Below are 18,341 nucleotides of genomic sequence, written 5' to 3' on the forward strand. Positions count from 1 at the left end.
AGAAAAAAATAGAAAACACATTTTTTCGCTTTTCGAAAGAGGCACGCTCGTGCCTCTCGCGGAAGCAAAACCGTGCCTCTCGCGAAAGAAAAAAAACAGAAAACACGTTTTTTTTCCCTTTTCAAAAGAGGCACGCCCGTGCCTCTTTCGAAAGCACAACGTGCCTCTCGCGGAAGCAAAATCGTGTCTCTCACGAAAGAAAAAAACAGAAAACATGTTTTTTTTTCGTTTCCGAGGAGGCACAGCCGTGACTCTCGCGAAAGCACACCCGTGCCTCTCGCGGAAGCAAAACCGTGCCTCTCGCGGAAGAAGAAAAAACAGAAAACACGTTTTTTATCGTTTCCAAGAGGCACGACCCTCTCGCGAAAGCACAACCGTGCCTCTCGTGTAAACAAAACCGTGACTCTCGCGAAAAAATGCAATTCTTTTTTGTCGAAAAGCTAGGGAAGACCGGTGGAAAACCAAAACATAAAAAAAAACCCGGAAAAAATCATTTAAGAAGCCGAAAACACGTGCGGAAAAATAATAAAAAACAAAATCCGGAGAAGCACCCAGACCGCGACACGTGGCGAATAGCTGAGAGCACGCCAAGTGACGATGATCCTTGCGAGGCTCCCGAAGGAGCGCTCGTTAATTAGTTGCTCTCTTTTTTTATTCCGTGTTTTGAGAATCTTACTAATCAAACAGGCCGGGCAAACCGCTCGTGGGCTTGGGCTACCAAGTCGGGCCGGCCCATGTGAGCGTGCTCAGGCGCGGCATAGCGTCAACCCTTTGCTACAGGCGACCAATAGGGAAACTCCGCCCCTCTCTCCCATAACCCTATTCTCCGCAGCCGGCGCAGGATACCTACCTACCTCTCCTCCTCCCTCCCCGTCCCTCCAGCAACGGCGGCCGCCGCCGCCGCCGCCACCACCACCACCACCACCTTATCCACCCTCCCCGGCCAGATCCAGCAGCCACCTCCCCTCCCCACCCTCCCCCATCACCCGCACGGGATCCAGGCCCAAACCCCTCGCCCCCCGCTCCTCTCCCCATTCGAATCCGGATCTAGACTCACACTCCACCTCCGCCGGAGCGCGCTCCCGGCGGCCGACACCGGCGATGGAGGAGTATCTCGCTGCCTACACGGTAATGCCTCCCCAAACCCACCATAAATGTTCCGCCGCGCAGGGTTTATGCCTGACAAATCGCTTCGTTTCAGGCGAAAGAAGATCCCGCAACTCCGGCGCAGCCGGCGGTTCAGACGGCCAGTGCGCCGCCGGCGCGGGCAGCAGGCGGTCACGCGCCGCAGGCGCCAGCAGCTGCTGCTCTTCCGACCAGTTCCAGAGTGGTAAGATTACTGGAAAGAAGCCTTTGTTGAGGAGAGGCTTGGCATTATGTGTGTGTGGTGTGTGGATCCTGAGTGAAAAATGCGCTCTTTGAAACTGTTGCAGGTTGCGAAATCGAACAGCAGTTCGGCGAAAACCCCCGGGAGCTCCGCGAACAAGAGGGTGATATACATTGTCGCTGGGGATGATGGCTCCCATGTGCCGATCCTGCGCCAAGTGCAGGTGTATGGAGAAGAGGTACTTGAGCACATCACATCTTTTATCCCCTTCCGTGCATCTATCTGTAGATAACATGGAAGAAAACAGGCCACCGAGGCATAGGCATAGACACATTGAACTACTGTGTCTCACACATATCTGTTATCATCACAGGCTATTAAGGGATATGAGAAGACGCCAGCACCTGCGTGCAACGTTGTTAAGGTACTTGGAGTCACTACTTCACTGTCCCTTCTTAGAAACTACTTAATGCCTGGTGTTAACTTGGAATGAAATGACAGCAGGCGCGTCGGGATGCTGGCAAACAGCCGGTGAGGCGACCAAGAATACAACTGCTCAGCAACAACCGTGAGGTATGGAAACTAAACAAAATATAGCAAGTATTGATGTTTCAGGCATTTCAATACAGCATACTTGGTGGGTGGGTTAACATAAACTATGGCGCTCGCGTGCAGGAACGATCAGCAGATTTCATGGATGACGACGAAGAAGCCGCATTGGCATTGCAAGTTAAACTGGAGAGAAGCGCCAGCTATGCGGACCGTTCGCTGCAGCTGCAGACTGCTGAAGAACATGATGTTATGGAAATCGATGACATTTCTAGCGACGATACAGGCAGTGAAAGTGATTCAGACATCAGCTCTGGGAGTGAGTCAGAAAAGGATGAAGGGAAGTTCTTCTATCCTGCCCCTGAGGCACTGGGCACTGTTAAGGCACCGCAAGTTGGAATGAAATTCCCAACCCTCGAAGATGCACACGAGTACTACAACACATATGCTCTCCAGACTGGTTTCGTGGTGGTCAGGGGAAGAAACTACAAGAGACAGAGGTTCCAGCTAGACTGCAACAGGAATCGCAAGGTAAAGCTAGTTGAGGACCTGAACCTGAAGAGGAAGAGGAAGAAGAATGTCATAGAGAAGACAAATTGCCAGGCAAAGATCATCGTGAAGCTTATCAAGGGAGAGTGGGTGATCGCAGCAGTTCAGAACGAACACAACCATCCGTTATCTCCAAGCCGTTCGTTCACAAGATTCTTAACGAGCCAAAAACACATGTCACCTGAAGAGAGGTCATTCTCAAGAGTTCTTCAGCAGAGCAGGGTGCCTCCCGGAGAAATTCTCAAGATCTTAAGAAGGATGAGTGGCTTTTTTCGGGAATTGCCATCAAAGGAAAAACAAGCACTGATCTTGCAGTCTGCTGAACAATGGAGGAAAGCAAACATAGACGTTGAAAAAACATTGAACCACTTAGAGGAACTGCAGCTCCAGGACCCATGCTTTTTCTATACCGTGCAAAAGGATGAAGACGGCATGCTTAGGAGCATTTTCTGGACTGATGCAAGGTCAAGGATGGATTATGAAATCTTTGGTGATTTCGTATCGTTTGACACCACCTTCAGCACAAATAGACACAGCATGCCTTTTGTTCCTATCACTGGGATGAATAACCGTGGGAGAACAATCGTGTTAGGATGTGCCTTGCTGCAAGATCGGAAAGCTGAAACCTACAAATGGATGCTCCAGACGTTTCTGCAAGAGATGGGAGGAGGTCAGACGCCAAGATCAGTCATAACAAGCCAGGACGAAGCCATGGCGAAAGCAATAGCCGAGGTCATGCCACAAGCAAGGCACAGGTTCTGCAGATGGAACGGGAAAGCCCAGGAAAAGATGGCAGCCTTTGTGGCAGCAAGAGGCAACATGAAAGCAGAGCTGGACATCTTAGTTGACAATTCACTGACAGAGACGGAGTTTGAACAAGGATGGAGTGCACTCATCCAGAGGCACGATGCAAGTGAAAACGAGTACCTACAGTTGCTGTGGGAGATGAGGAAGACCTGGGCTCCTGTTTATTTCATGCAAGATTTCTTCCCTTTTGTCGTTTCAGCCAGAGGCAGCCAGGGGGCATTCTCACTGTTCAAAGAGAACGTGCTTCCCAAGGACAAGATAGAGAATCTGATTGAAAAGTACGAGGAGATGCAAGACAAGATCAAAAAAACAGACGAGGAAGATGCACTGGAAGCAGCAACCGAGCCTTCATGCTTCTCACTGCAGCCAATAGAAAGGCACGCATCACGCGTCTACACAAGGCAGATCTTCCTGAAGGTCCAGAAGGAGCTGCTCCACTCCACAGCGTTCAAGGTGCAGGAGATTGAAAGGGGCGCCCTCTACAGGCTGGACAAGGCCTCCAGCTACGAGAACCCGGAGTACGACCGAGACTCCTTCGAGGTGTTGATTGAGCCCGGCGTCACCGACACATACACGTGCCAGTGCGCCAAGTTCGCCAGGGACGGGATCCTCTGCTGCCACGTCTTCAGGCTCTTCACGCAGTTCGGCATCGACGAGATACCGGAGAAGTACATCGTGGCCCGGTGGACCGACGGTTTCAGGGAGGAGCAGCTGGAGCGGCGCGAGGAGGGGCGGCTGGTGGCGGCGGCGAGGCGCGAGGAGGATGCGGCGAGGTACGCGGCGCTGATGAGCAAGGCGGCAGGGATCGGGAGGGAGATCTGCGGCGACGGCGCCAAGTGCGACGCGTTCATGCTGGAGCTGGACAGGATCCGGGAGAAAATGGCGACTATGGCGATGGCGAATGATCACGTCTAGACGGTAAGTGCTGAGCTTGGGCTACAGTGGACATGTTCAGCAGCAGAAGTCAGTCTCTAGGCACTCGGGTTGGGGAGTTGATCTTGCTCGTGTGCACAATGTAGAGTACTAGCTGGTAAGGCTTGTTTTTCCTGTGTAACTTGAGAGACGAGTGCTACGTTAGTCTATTGTTGCGTTCATGATTCATGCATTGTTAACCGTCAAGGATTCGCCGTCGTGATTCTGTCATGTTAGTAGTACCTGCACGCAGTTCATGAGATGTATTCTGGTTGTGCTAGAAATGTATCCATGCATTAACTTGTTACAGATTCGCCGTCGTGATTCTGTTTATGTTAGTGGTGTATTCCTGCTGTGCTAAATATGCTGTCTGAAACTGTTGGGTAAAACCAAGTGCATCTTATTTTTACCTGCTGTGTGTTTGAATTGCACTCTGATGTTGACGGGCAGATGTTTGCAGTCGCGCGTTTGTCGTAGATTGCGCTCTGCTTGTTGAGCGTTTCGCACTGACACTGATGAACAGTTGCATTCCTTTCCTTCCTGGCGTTTACAGAAACAAAACCTGGAGCACCGCCACTCGTAGTTTCATTCTTAAATATTTTCTAGTCAATATTACCTTATTTTACTGGAACTCGGTCCTACTGTTTTTCATACCGTTATTTTATCAGTGTGTTGTTGCGTTGCAAATGATGATGATGATGAAAACAAGGCCTGTTTCTCAGAACATCATCATATTTTGCCCCATAGCTCTCGCCCAGCAATGCCTGAGAACTGATGCTATCAGAGCCCAGAGGTAGCTTTCGCCCACCAGCACATGCATGGACCTACAAAGGTACTGCCTTGCCTGTGTGCACGTACGCCTCGGTTATATCATCTACTACAACAGATCTCCTCAAATGTCTTCGACCCCAAATTGCCTGATATGCAGGCCTGGGCATTTATTTATTTTTTTGCCGGTGGGAGGGCTCCCGCTCCGGTGGGCATTTTTTATTTTTTTTTGCTTGAATAGGCCTCGCATACCCGTCTAGCCCGGAAATGTTTTTCAAGGCCCCTTGATATCTCCCTGCAGAAAAAGGCTCCTTGATATCCTCTCTCTGGTGCTATATCAACAATACCGGAGGGCATTTAGGGTTAGCGCCCCCATCACCTCCGTCGCATTTCATCTCCTCTGCCGCTTTGGTTGCTCCACTTCGGCAAGCAATTAGAGCGAAACGGAGGGTGGTTTCGGCGGCCTCGGCGGTGCACCTCCTTTAGGCAGTTCAGGTGGAGCCGTCGTTGGTTCTGCACCTCCTTCGGCCGGTGCCGGCTCCGGAGGAGGTGAAAAGCAGAGGAGTGGTGTGTTTCTTGCCATGCGCCTGGCCACATTGAAATAGCGGGCGGATGCAAGGCAACAACCGGTAAGGTGTTTAATGTCGGCCGACACAAGAACGAAAGTGTGGCGCCTGGCGCTCGAGGCGCCGGAGTAGGTTCTTTGGGACACACGCTGGTTTAATGTAGGTGGGCGGGTAGACGGATGCCATTTCTTCTTCTTTTTGGTGAAAATTATCAGATCTATTATAAACATTCACTGGAAGTATAAAATACCTTAAACATAATAAAAATTACATTGAGGTCCATGGACCATCGAACGACCATTGCCGCCACCAGAACGAGCCGCTGTCGCCGCTCCCATACCGGAGCCGGTCTGACTTTGTCGATGACAGCCGGGAAGTCTTCGTGCACATGCCCCTAGGGACTAGCGCCCTGGAGCACCAATCGTTGCCGTTGAATTCTTGAATCGATCTGAAGAACCTGACAAATATCGCTGTTGTGTACGCACGACGAAAAACCCTAACCTCGCTGCCTCGTGGGGCTAGTAGGAATATACGCCGGAGCTCCGTCTAATCGATCCCGACGGACAAACTTGAGAAGGATCGGTTCAATGTGGAGAGAAGGCGTGCGCAGCGGGCATGCAGCGGGCGGCACTCTTTGCCGGCGCCCCGCTTCAATACCACTTCAGTGAGTGATCGCGTCCGCCTGGGTTGCAGGCGATTGTTGGAGGTGTCCTTAGATATCACTTTACATCAGAGAGCAACACGAGAAACTTTAAGACCTTTGTTGAATCTATTTGCTATTTTATAAAGTTGGCAGTACGCATCGTTCTGATGCAGAGGCCAGGAAGCCTCCCCTTTTTGAAAAAAAAAGACAACAACATGTAGAGAAATATCGACGGCATTCTTGCATTTATCACTTTTCTTCGTATTATCTCAATAGCTAGTAATAATTGTGCTAGGATTAGCTCACGTTGAGAAGCTAAATCAGTTAAGCCACAATATCACTGACTTTGCTCTCTGTGAGCCATCCGATTTGAAGCAAACGGTTCAGACAAGAGCTAGCAGGAATCCCTAACCTCGCTGCCTCGTGGGGCTAGCAGGAATCTATGCCAGAGCTCCGTCTAATCTGTCCTGGCTAACGAACTTAAGGAGGATCGGTTCAATGTGGAGAGAAGGCGTGCACAGCGGGTGGCACTCTTTGCCGGCGCGCCGCTTCAATACCGGCACCGCTTGGGTCGTAGGCGATTGTTGGAGGTGCCCTTAGATGTCACTTCACATCAGACAACAACACGTACAGAAATTTCGATGGCATTCTTGCGTCTATCATTTTCCTTCCTATATCTCAATAGCTAGTAATAATCGTGCGACCACCAACAATGCTGAGGTCTAGCTGACAAAGACGAGCGCTCCGGATTTAGCTCACGTTGAGAAACTAAATCAGTTCAGCTACAATATCACTGACATTGCTCTCTGCGGGCCATCCGATTTGAGGCAAACGGTTCAGATTAGGCGGTACAGTAAATATTTACAGGAGAAAACGGTTCACAGAGGCAAATATTAATGAGGCAAACGGTTCAGATTAGAAGCTAAATCTAGGCTGTTTGTTTTTTATCTGACGGTTCACATAGGCAAAATGAGGTGACTGTTGTGCAAATTCAGCCAGTCTGAACTCAAAAAAGAGATGATGGAGTATTCTTGGCATGAATCAAATTGCACCTTGACGTTTACAAATAGGAGTCTTGAATAGCAAAACAAGTTCTCACACACGTTTACAAATCGAAAACAGGCCTATTGTTTCCCCCTATGACGGCATAAATTTGCAGGCAGGCTGTTGTAAGGACTTCTCTTCTTGTTTCTTCTGTAAAATCATCTTCCTTACTGTACTAATTTATTCGTAGCAACAAGCCAACCTATTGAGGGTTTCTTGCATTGGATCCACTGCGGCTTTGGATCCAATTCTGAAGCCAAGGCAGGACCATGTAAACAATGTTGAATAGAAACACAACAATGGGGTAAGACAGTTGACCAGACTCTCCGTCCCACGTTCCGGAGATATAGCTACCCCCCAAGCTCATAAAACAAGTAACTACCACGCCTTTGAAAATATTACTCTTCAAGTAAGTGGGCTGTAGGTTATTTATGTTTCTGGCGAGCATTCCAATGATCATCAAGGATGTGAAGAAAGCGGTCGTGTTGCCGTAGTAAAAGGCCAAGTACCTCATGTAAATTTGCTGCGCATAACTGACATACCAGCGACGTACCCGTTTGCTTTGTCGTCGGTAGCCCAGAAACCACCGGGTGGGGTGAGCCCTGCAGTGAAGGTGACAGTGGCAACCAGTGACATCAGGAGCATCAACCAGGAACAGAAAGCTTCGTGCTTCTTTTCAGCAGAACCGTGGTTGCTGCGATTGGTAGGCACCAGACTTTGAAGGCCATCCACGGCTACTGCTGCCAGTCGCCCGTCGCTGGAGGGGGCGAACAGCACCGGCATGCCATTGGCTCCCCTTATCACCTCCAGCAACTCATCAATCGACATGTGTGGACCATGATTGTCAATAGTGATCTCTTGCTGCTGAGGTTGCGGAGAATGTACAGGGACCATGCCTTCTCCTGGCGATATTGCCACTCCCTCAGCTTCTTCTGGCAGCCGTGAATTTCCAAGCAGCACGTCTTCTCCTGTCGATATCACCACGCTGCCAGCTTCTTTCGACATATTCTCTGCATGACCCATAATGCGATAACAAACATCAGCTCGGTCAGGATCTCCGGCATCTTGTGGAAAACACACGATTACAGTGACAAATTCATTCAAACAAGAAGGGAAAAACTAAGACAGTTTCAGTTAACCCACTCGCCTCTTGGTTGCAAGACGTAAATCCACCTTTGCCCATAAACATGTAAATAACATCTGTTTTTTTGTCTCTATCCTAGTGAGGACGATAGCTCGGAAAATGAACCATCTTTTTTGCATTTCCATCGTTTTAGGCAATTACGCATCTAGTTCCTAGGCTCGCATTTCAGTACAAGTGTATCCAAAATCAACTAAAAAAGTTTGGAAGCAAGCACGCGAACTCCGTTTCGTGCCACATACTATATATTTGTGAAGAATAATCGAAAGAAGATTATCAACGAATGAAGCTAATTAAAGGCACAACAAGCTAGAGGTATGTATATATGGCGTACTTATTAAGACTGTTTCTGTCTGCTTACAAACAAAATGCATTACATAAATGAGATAAGGATTAGATATGGCATTGTACGAAGTATGCATGCATGATGCACCAGAGTGAGATTGAATCCATACCTGCCTGCAGTGCTGGCTAGCTAGAAGATCGAGGTCGCCGGCTATCCGCCCCCCCTTTCAGCAAACGAAACTCGAAAGGGCTACGCACCGAGCTATACCAGATCTACGTACTGCAAGCTTGCAAATTGCAACTCAACAAGAGAGGTTAGGTGTCATATATAGAGAGGTGGACAAGGGCAGTGCGCGTCATGCAGTGTACTCCTGAACCCACTATGCACGCTCAACCTAAAGTTCGTTAGATCTAAACACAGTACCCGTACATTTCAGATTTAATAGTACAGCATTTTAACCTATCAGTCTCATAAAGTTCCAAAAGACACCACTCCCGGGTCTTAAACAACAAACTAAAGCTAGATCTAGAATTGGCACCTGTGCATTCCAAATACAATAAGACAGCGGCAACTACCTAGGCAAGTACGTGACCGCCACCAGCTACTTCAACTTTAACGTGGTAGGAATAATGAAACACGCTAACACCTTAGCCGCCGGCACCATCCAACCAAACTAAAGGCAGCAATGGATAAATAGCACAACGCGCGCATACAGCAAGCAGTACATCCCCACCACAACCAAATCAAAGGGTCAAGGCCACCAATGAATCAATCGCACAGCGCACACATACAGTAGTATTAGTGACGGGGGAGTAAGAATTTAGACACCGAACTATGGGTGAAGCCAGGATTTTACGGATCAATCTGTCACCATTCCAAGGGGCATTGCTATTTTGCTAGTAGTACAGTAAGATTTACCGGGCTCACCACGGACAAGGCACCGGGCGTTGATACGGGACTCCGACGATACGGCCGTGCAGCAGCGGGAGTATCTGGGCGGCGGCCATGGCATGGGAGCATGCAGGTGCTCGGTGTGTCTGTTTTTTTATTTATTTTGGAACGAAGGCTTAAGAAGAGCCCGACTTTGAATTAACAAAGCCATTAACCGGCCAGAATTACAAACTCGAAACCAACACAAGAAAGAAAAGAAAACGGCAAGATACAAAGGCGCTAGAAAGCAGCTCACAAGCCCCATACACACCAAGCTAAAAAGATCAACAGTGAGAAGCACCGCTTGGTGATGAAGAGGTCCTCGACGCGAACAGAATGCCATGGAAGAAGTAGAATGCCCGCAGTGGATCAACACGTCCAACGACGAAGAAGGGCACGCCGTCGCCTAATCGCCAGCAGCCTCGACCCAACACATCCGCCCAGCTCCAATGTCAAAGAAGGCACATGCCTCTTCTCCTGGCTCGAAAGGCGCCGCACCGTTGACAAGAGGAGCACTTCACCCTAGAACCTTGGAGAAGACAGCCGCTGGCTAATTGTACACGGGCATCGATTATGGATTATGGCCTTATCTTGACGCAAACTTTGCCGTGCTTTTGCATTATAATTTTCCCTGCCCTAAAAAGAAGCATTATATTTTCCCCTAGTAAATATTGTCTGGTTCTACTGAAATTTAGTGTTGTTTTCCACGGTAGCTCCAGTGTGCTCTTATGCGCGAGAGAGGTGAGAAACTGGAGGAAGAAGGGAAACTAGGTGAGATGGGATCCTTGGACGATCTCCAGTGGAGCATGTTCGGCGCACCCAATCCCCACCACCACCAGCACACTTTGGGTTCGGTCGGTGCCGTCGGGGCTGAACCACGGTCAAGGCCATCGCTTCCATGTCGCAGCCCCTGGCCCAACCTAACCTCTTCTTCAGAAGTCTTCAGTTTGCAGCGCAGCGTTGTCGAATGGTTCCTCTGAATCTGCCGCAATGTCCGAGTGCCCTAACGCAGTTCATCGCATATTCTGCCTTTTGTGCAGTTTCGTCAGACACGTAAATTCACTCGTGATGCATGACGGCAATCAGTTTCGCTGTTGCAGCAAATCAAAACCTGCAGGAATAAGAAGCTACTACTGTGCAAGACCACGCTCGAGCGTGTCACTCACAAATGATTAAGAAGATGAACTGCAGTTCTATTTTACTCTGACGGCATCCTTACAATTCATACGTGTCGTTGATGAACCTCACGCCCAAGCTCCCAAAACAACATAAGACAAGGTGTGGGAAACCTATAGTAGTGTATTTCTTATGTCAGGGGCCTCCTTGTGGGGTATGCTTCTGGCGATCATTCCCATGATGATCACGGAGCAGAAGAAGGCCGATTTGTTGCTGTACAGAAATATGTCTACGCCTCTTAGGAAATTCATCGCTCATAACTGCAGTGAAGGTGACTCTGGCAACCAGTGATGCCAGGAGCAATAGCCATGCACGGAAATCCAGCTGCTTCTTTTATTGCCTTCAGCAACTCATCAATCGACATGGGAAGACCATGATCAGTAGTGATTCTTGTTGCTAAGACTGCGACGAATCTCCATGCGTCACACCTTCTCCAGATGACATTGCCACTATGTTAGCTTCTTCTGGCGGGGACGAACCTCCAAGCGGTGTGTCTTCTCCTAACGGCATTGTCATGCTGTCAGCTTCCGATGTATTCTCTGCAGGGTCCATAAAACGGCAAACATCAGTTTGGTCAGGGACTCTGGTTTCTTGTGTAAAATGCACAATTTCAGTGGCTTCTACACATAAAACAATTTCAATTAGCCCACTTGGTGCTCAATTGCAAGATGTAGATCCATGTTTTTTATAATAATTATGGCTGCATGCATCGACCACATGCAGAGAGGCCGGGAGTGATCCTCCTTTTCTAAAAAGATTTGAAGTAATGAGGGCTTGTGGATTGCACCTGGTAACAGAAAAAGCATATATCTATACGACTGTACATATATTTCAAGATGTACACTCAAAGCTTGCATTATTAACTATAATAAGTGCGGTGTCTAGTGAATTCTGATATATGTAATTTACTAAACTTGGTAACATGGAAAATGATGTGTTGATCGTTTGTTTGCACCGAGGTTTCCGAGGAATAGCTTCTGTTAATCATCACATAATAAGTTACTAAATGGCGTTGGTTCTACTTAGTTTGTATTTTCTCTTTGATGATAGAATTTTAGTTGATTGGCTTTTATTTTCAAGAACTTTGTAACAATGAATTGGTCATTGTCTAGGGGCATCGTCTTGATGTAGAGGTTAAAAGATTAATTAAGTTGTACCTTTAAAAAAATAAAAGGGAAAGAAAAATCATATTTGCTTAAAAGATAGGTTAAGCTCTCATAATTGTTGGCCAACCATAGGGCCAAGCTCATAACCAAAGGATTCTTAGTTATCAGCCCTACAAAAGGACGTGACTTTATGTCTGCCACACAACTCTTTTATATTTAGCAAGGCTTCCCAAAGGAATTAACCAATTCTTAGTTTACTTTCGTCTTACCATTCTCGTGCATTAGGTGCTATGTCCATGTGCTCTAGAGATTTGAATTTTATAGATATAGGCATAGAAGGCATCATAAAGTATTGTTGTATAACTATAATCACAACATGCACACACTGATTCACATTATTGTTGTTCCTCCCCCTGTTACTCTATCCGGCCTGCTATTTTTTATCCTCCTCATCCCTCTGCCACTAAGCTAAACATGCTCTGGTTTTGATATGCACCACATTCTCTAATAGTCTTCAGGAACTAGCAAGCTTCCTTGCTACGTATTGGCAAAGATGGGGAAAAAGAACTATGAGAAATAAGGTAGCGTGGTGTCTCGTGGTTGGTGTAATTTAACGTTCGGGCCTTCATAAACCTTGTATTAATAAAATTTGCATTGGTTTGATGCAGCATTTTAATGTAGAGGTTGAAAAATTAAATTGTGTCTTTCAAAAAAGAAAAGGGTATGTAAATGCATCGTTTGTTTAAACCTCTCAGAGCTTACAACTTATCCGAGGACCAAACCCGTAACTAGAAGATTCTCAAGTATTGATCAACCCGAGGACATACGAATACATATCACTATGTACCACCTAAGTCTCATACAAGGAAGAAGACCTCACTATGGGAAAGATGAATAACATTGGCACCACTACATGGGTGAGCCAAAGTCGCAGGCCTCTCTAAGTCGTGTTTTGACAGCGATCTTGTCGTTTGCTTTCTATCAAGTTTGAGTTTTATCAAAATCGGAGTTCGTTTGCAGAAGTTATGGCAGTTTTGGTGTTATCTGTTTCCATTGTCTTCTACTGCTATCTACCAAGCGGTAGTACCGCTTGTGCGGTACTTCCATAGTTGTACCTTGTCTGTGTTGGCCTCAGATATTTAGCGGTAGTTGAAAGATCGTGGATGTCGCCTAGAAGGGGGGGGGTGAATAGGCGCTTTAAAATAATTACGGTTGAGGCTTGAATAAATGCGAAATAAACCTAGCGGTTAATTTGTCAAGCACAAAACCTACAACAACTAGGCTCACCTATGTGCACCAACAACTTATGCTAAGCAAGAAAGACTGCTTAGGTGATAGCAAGATATATGTCAAGAAACAATATGGCTATCACAAAGTAAAGTGCATAAGTAAAGGGCTCGGGTAAGAGATAACCGAGGCACGCGGAGACGATGATGTATCCCGAAGTTCACACCCTTGCGGATGCTAATCTCCGTTTGGAGCGGTGTGGAGGCACAATGCTCCCCAAGAAGCCACTAGGGCCACCGTAATCTCCTCACGCCCTCGCACAATGCAAGATGACGTGATTCCACTAAGGGACCCTTGAGGGCGGTCACGAACCCGTACAAATGGCAACCCTTGGGGGCGGTCACCGAACCCGTACACTTTGGGAACCCTTGGGGGCGGTCACCGGAACCCGTCAAATTGCTCGGGGCGATCTCCACAACCTAATTGGAGACCCCGACGCTTGCCTGGAGCTTTACACCACAATGATTGAGCTCCGAACACCACCAACCGTCTAGGGCGCCCAAGCACCCAAGAGGAACAAGCTCAAGGGTACCAAGCACCCAAGAGTAATAAGCTTCTCAACTTCTAACTTCCACGTATTACGTGAAGAACTCAAACCGATGCACCAAATGCAATGGCAAGGGCACACGGAGTGCCCAAGTCCTTCTCTCTCAAACCCCACCGAAGCAACTAATGCTAGGGAGGAAAATGAGAGGAAGAACAAGAAGGAGAACACCAAGAACTCCAAGATCAAGATCCAAGGGGTTCCCCTCACACAGAGGAGAAAGTGATTGGTGGAAATGTGGATCTAGATCTCCTCTCTCTTTTCCCTCAAAAACTAGCAAGAATCCATGGAGGGATTGAGAGTTAGCAAGCTCGAAGAAGGTCAACAATGGAGGAAGAACACGAGCTCAAAGGATAAGGTTCAATGGGGAAGAAGACCCCCTTTTATAGGTGGGAAAAAATCCAACCGTTATGCTCACAACCCGCACAGAGCGGTACTACTGCTCGTCCTCACGGTACTACCGCTCGTCCTCACGGTACTACCGCTAGGGATCGCGGTACTACTGCTTGCGGTACAAAAAAAATACTTCCGTACCTACCTCCGCAGGACTTGGGACGAGTTTTTTGGTCCGGAGCGGTAGTACCGCTGCAGCCTTTTCAGAACACCAAAACTGCCACAACTTTTGCAAACGGACTCCGAATTCGATGAAACCAAGTTTGTTGGAAAGCTAGCGACAAGGGCTAACACAATCTTGAAAAAAATATCAATAAGAAGCAAAAGAGAAAGGCCCAAAATAAAATGGTGAGAACCCTTCCTCGGAGTAGACCAGTAAAACCTCCAACACCGAAAACATCATAGAAGTCGCATGCAAACTCCGTTTTCGATGAACTCAAGCTTGTCATCAAGATGACCATAAGCTCCAAGACTCAAAAAGAGAATCAAACAAGAACCAAGAAACATGATGCAAGGATGCAATGGTTTGAGCTCTCTACGAACGATACGATCAAGCAACTCATCGAGAGCCCCCCCTTGATAGTACGGCAATCGATCCTATAACCCGGTCTCCCACAACTACCATGAGACCGGTGAAATAGAAAACCTATCAAGGGAAAACCTTTGCCTTGCAAATGGTCCACTTGAGCTAGATGATGACGATCTTCACTCCCTCAAGTTGGACCACCTTTCTTGATTGCGTTGGCTCGATGAAGACTAGATGATTGCTCCCCCATAGTCCACTATGGGTGAGCCACTCTTCGGCTCATCTTCACAAGTCCATTGACACCACAATGGATGGCAAGATTCAAGCACTTGATATCTTCTTGATGCTCCACTTGAACTTGCACACGGCAATCTTGATGACGATCACCACTTGATGTCATCCTTTCCATGGGTTGTATGATATCTTCCTCTTGATGCAAGCCCATGGATACGTACCTAACCCCACATAGAACTCTCACATAGACCATGGGTTAGTACACAAAGTGCAATGGACAATGCTTACCATACCATGGGATCACTTGATCCCTCTCGGTACATCTTGTATGCTTTGTGAGTTAATCAACTTGATTCACTATTGACTTAGTCTTGATCAACCTTGAATCTTTGCAACTCTCTTCATTTGGATGATGTATTGAAGGTAAACATGAATGATATCACAACCTTCTTCTTCAAGACATGCTTGCAATAAGCTCAACACTCGCATGACCAATCTTTGGATAATTCCTTAATAGCACCTTGGTCAACTCATAAACTCCTTGAAACCAACACATGGACTTCAAGAAAAGACTATGGACAAATCCTTCAAATATAACTGAAGACAACCATTAGTCCATAGAGATTGTCATCAATTACCAAAACCAAACATGGGGGCACCGCATGTTCTTTCAGTAGTACCACTTGTGTGGTACTTCCGCCATTGTGTCCGCGTACTACCGTTGGGAGTTATGTTACCCTCCTATAATTAGTGGTAGTACTGCTAGTTTGAGCCAGCAGTACCGCTCCGGCAGTACTACCGTGCTAGTACCACTACTGGTTCTCGTTGGGTCTCTATAACTCCCCTATAATTAGCGGTAGTACAGCTCCCTTAAGCGGTAATCCCGCTTGAGCATTTCCAGAATATAACCGTTGGATCCTTCTTCCCACTATATAAGGTGGGTCTTTTTCCCCATTGACCCTAATGTTCTTGAGAAAGTTTTTCCCCACCATTGTTGACCTCCTGTAACTTGCTTCCTCTCTATTTCTTCCATGATTCATGCATCTTTTTGAGGGTAAAGAGAGAGGAGATTTAGATCTACATTCTCCACCAATCCGTCTCTCCTCTTAGTGAGGGGAACCTTGTGAATCAAGATCTTGGAGTTCTTTTGTGTTCTCCTTGTCCTTCCTCTCATATTCATCCATAGCTTTCGTTGCTTTGGTGAAATTTGAGAGTGAGGGACTTGAGCACTCCGTGTGTTCTTGCCATTCCATTAGTTGCATCGGTTTGAGTCTCCATGGTGATACGTGGAAGTGAAAGTTGAGAAGCTTATTACTCTTGGGTGTTCAGGCACCCTAGAGCTTGTGCCTATTGGGTGCTTGCACGCCCTAGATGCTTCGTGGTGTCCTAGAGCTCAATCATTTTGGTGTAAAGCTCCGGACAAGTTTTGGGGTTTCCAATTAATTTGTGGAGATTGCCCCAATCAATTTGTATGGGTTCGGTGACCGCCCCCAAGGGTCACCAATCGTACGGGTTTGGTGACCGCCCTCAAGGGTCCCTTAGTGGAGCCACAGTACATTGTGTTGTGTGAGGGTGTGAGGAGAATACATTGGACCTAGTGGCATTTTGGGAAGCATTGTGCCTCCCCACTAACTTCGGGATACATCGTCATCTCCGCGTGCCTCAGTTATCTCTGACCCGAGCCCTTTACTTATGCACTTAACTTGTGATAGCCTTCACGCTTAAAGTAATATATCTTGCTATATAGCTATTTATCTTGCTGAGCATAGGTTGTTGGTGCACTTTGTTGAGCCTAGTGTATTGCGGTTTTTTGCTTGGTAAATTAAAGGTTATTATTCTGCATTTATTCAAGCCTGAACCGTAATTGTTTCAGAACGCTTATTCACCCCCCCATCTAGGAGACATCCATGTCCTTTCACAAACCCACTTCCGCAACGTGATCCTTGCCCCGAAAGTGAAGAGCCTGCCTTTTCCTCTAGACTCAAAGTACTTCCCCGCCGTCCCTACGGAGTTTAGGCTGAAGACGGACACCAGTTGTGCATGGAGGGTCACGGTCTGGGTGATCGACGATAGGGTCACCCTTGATCAGGGTTGGGCCTGCTTCGCCGATGTTCACTAGATCTCATGATCGGGTAGATGGTGACCTTCAAGTTGCTCACCAAGTGCAAGAAGCACGACGACATCTTCGCCGTGAAGGTCTAGAGAGCTCATGTTGCATGATGCTTGGTTTGGTTTAAGACTATTATGTGCTGCTGTTTGGTTTAAAACTTATTATACTATGTTAAACTTGTTCTTATGCATGGTTAAGACTATTATGTGTGCCTCTAGTTTGTTCTGCTTGCTCTAGTATGTTCTTAGCTATCCATGTGTGGCTGTGGTACCCTCACCACATTGACGAGGAGTTTACCATACAATTGTGTTGCATGTAACCAAGCAACTGGACTTATGTTTCCTCCAAAACAAGCCCGCAACCAAACAACATGCCTCTCCTTTCGACACATGAAAACTAGAGGGGATGCAGTCAACCAATCAACATGTAAATGTTGGTTTTTTGCATGCATTAGCTCAATCATCCTGACCTAGAATAAGTATGCAAAGGGGGAAAACGATGCAGATAACCAAACGCATCCTTTGTGTTCGACCGTGTTTGTCATGTCGAAGAAAAAAGGGGAAGTCAGTCAAGAGTGAACGCAAGACCAGCCGCTCCCTACAAAGATGGGTCGGGCATTTCACATAGGCCTCGGTTGTGAAGATTCATCCTTATTTTTGTCTAAACAAAGTTATGTCTCCCATCTGCAAAACAACGCTTCCTATTCGGCATGTAGGGCGCCGCCGACCAACCGCGCGCTTACCCCCCTCATGTGCTTAGTGTCGTATGGGTCGGCCCATTTTACGTTTTATTCCTTTCGTTTTTTCCTTCTTCTTTTTTTCTTTTTTCTTTTTTCTTTTTCTTTTTTCTTTTTCTGCTTTCGTTTTTCTTTTCCCTTTTATCTTCTTTTATTTTTTTCATTTTTTAAATTTTCTTTTCAAATTTGAGAATATTTTTTTCATCAAATTCAAAAAATGTTCATCGAATTCATTTGTGTTCATCATGATTTATAAAATGTTCATCAAATTCAAAAAAAATCATCGAATAAAAAAAGTTTCATCAAATTAGAAATTTGATCATCATTTTTTTAAAAAAATTATCAATTGCAAAAAAATTCCATTGATTTCTAGAAATGTTCATCAAATTCAAAATTTCTTCATTGAATTCAAACTTTCTTCATCCTTTTTCGAAATAACATTAATTGCAATATGTTGCTACCGGAACTTCAAATATGCTGCCTTGCCAAGTCAACTTTTTGTTGCCATGTCAAATTAAGTTTTGTGTTCTACTTTTAAATATGTTACCATGGCAACTTCAAACATACTTTTAAATATTTTACCATGGAAAATTTGTGTAAAATGGATGGATTCATCTCATGGCAATTTTTAGGTGTAATTGTGTTCTCTAGATTTTTCCCATGGCAATGTTTCCATTCTTTTGAGGGTTGCATGGTGACTGGGTTAG

The 18,341-nt window shown here is 46.5% G+C and overlaps 1 protein-coding gene across 2 annotated transcripts; it reads left to right on the forward strand.

Annotated features, from left to right (window-relative positions):
- Positions 1 to 930: 930 nt before the first annotated feature.
- LOC119324740 (protein FAR1-RELATED SEQUENCE 7-like) lies at positions 931 to 4,520 on the forward strand. 2 transcript variants are annotated; one of them, XM_037598512.1, is made up of 6 exons: positions 931 to 1,128; positions 1,202 to 1,330; positions 1,434 to 1,565; positions 1,701 to 1,751; positions 1,832 to 1,900; positions 2,003 to 4,520. In XM_037598512.1, the coding sequence occupies exons 1-6, from the start codon at positions 1,102 to 1,104 to the stop codon at positions 4,145 to 4,147; spliced, it is 2,553 nt and encodes an 850-aa protein (XP_037454409.1). In that variant the 5' UTR covers positions 931 to 1,101; the 3' UTR covers positions 4,148 to 4,520. The 2 variants fall into 2 exon arrangements, with proteins under 2 accessions (XP_037454409.1, XP_037454408.1); XM_037598511.1 differs by having other exon boundaries at positions 932 to 1,128; positions 1,829 to 1,900.
- The last annotated feature ends 13,821 nt before the right edge of the window (positions 4,521 to 18,341 follow it).

This window comes from Triticum dicoccoides, chromosome 6B (genome assembly GCF_002162155.2).
Source record: "Triticum dicoccoides isolate Atlit2015 ecotype Zavitan chromosome 6B, WEW_v2.0, whole genome shotgun sequence".
NCBI classification, from domain to species: Eukaryota; Viridiplantae; Streptophyta; class Magnoliopsida; order Poales; family Poaceae; genus Triticum; species Triticum dicoccoides.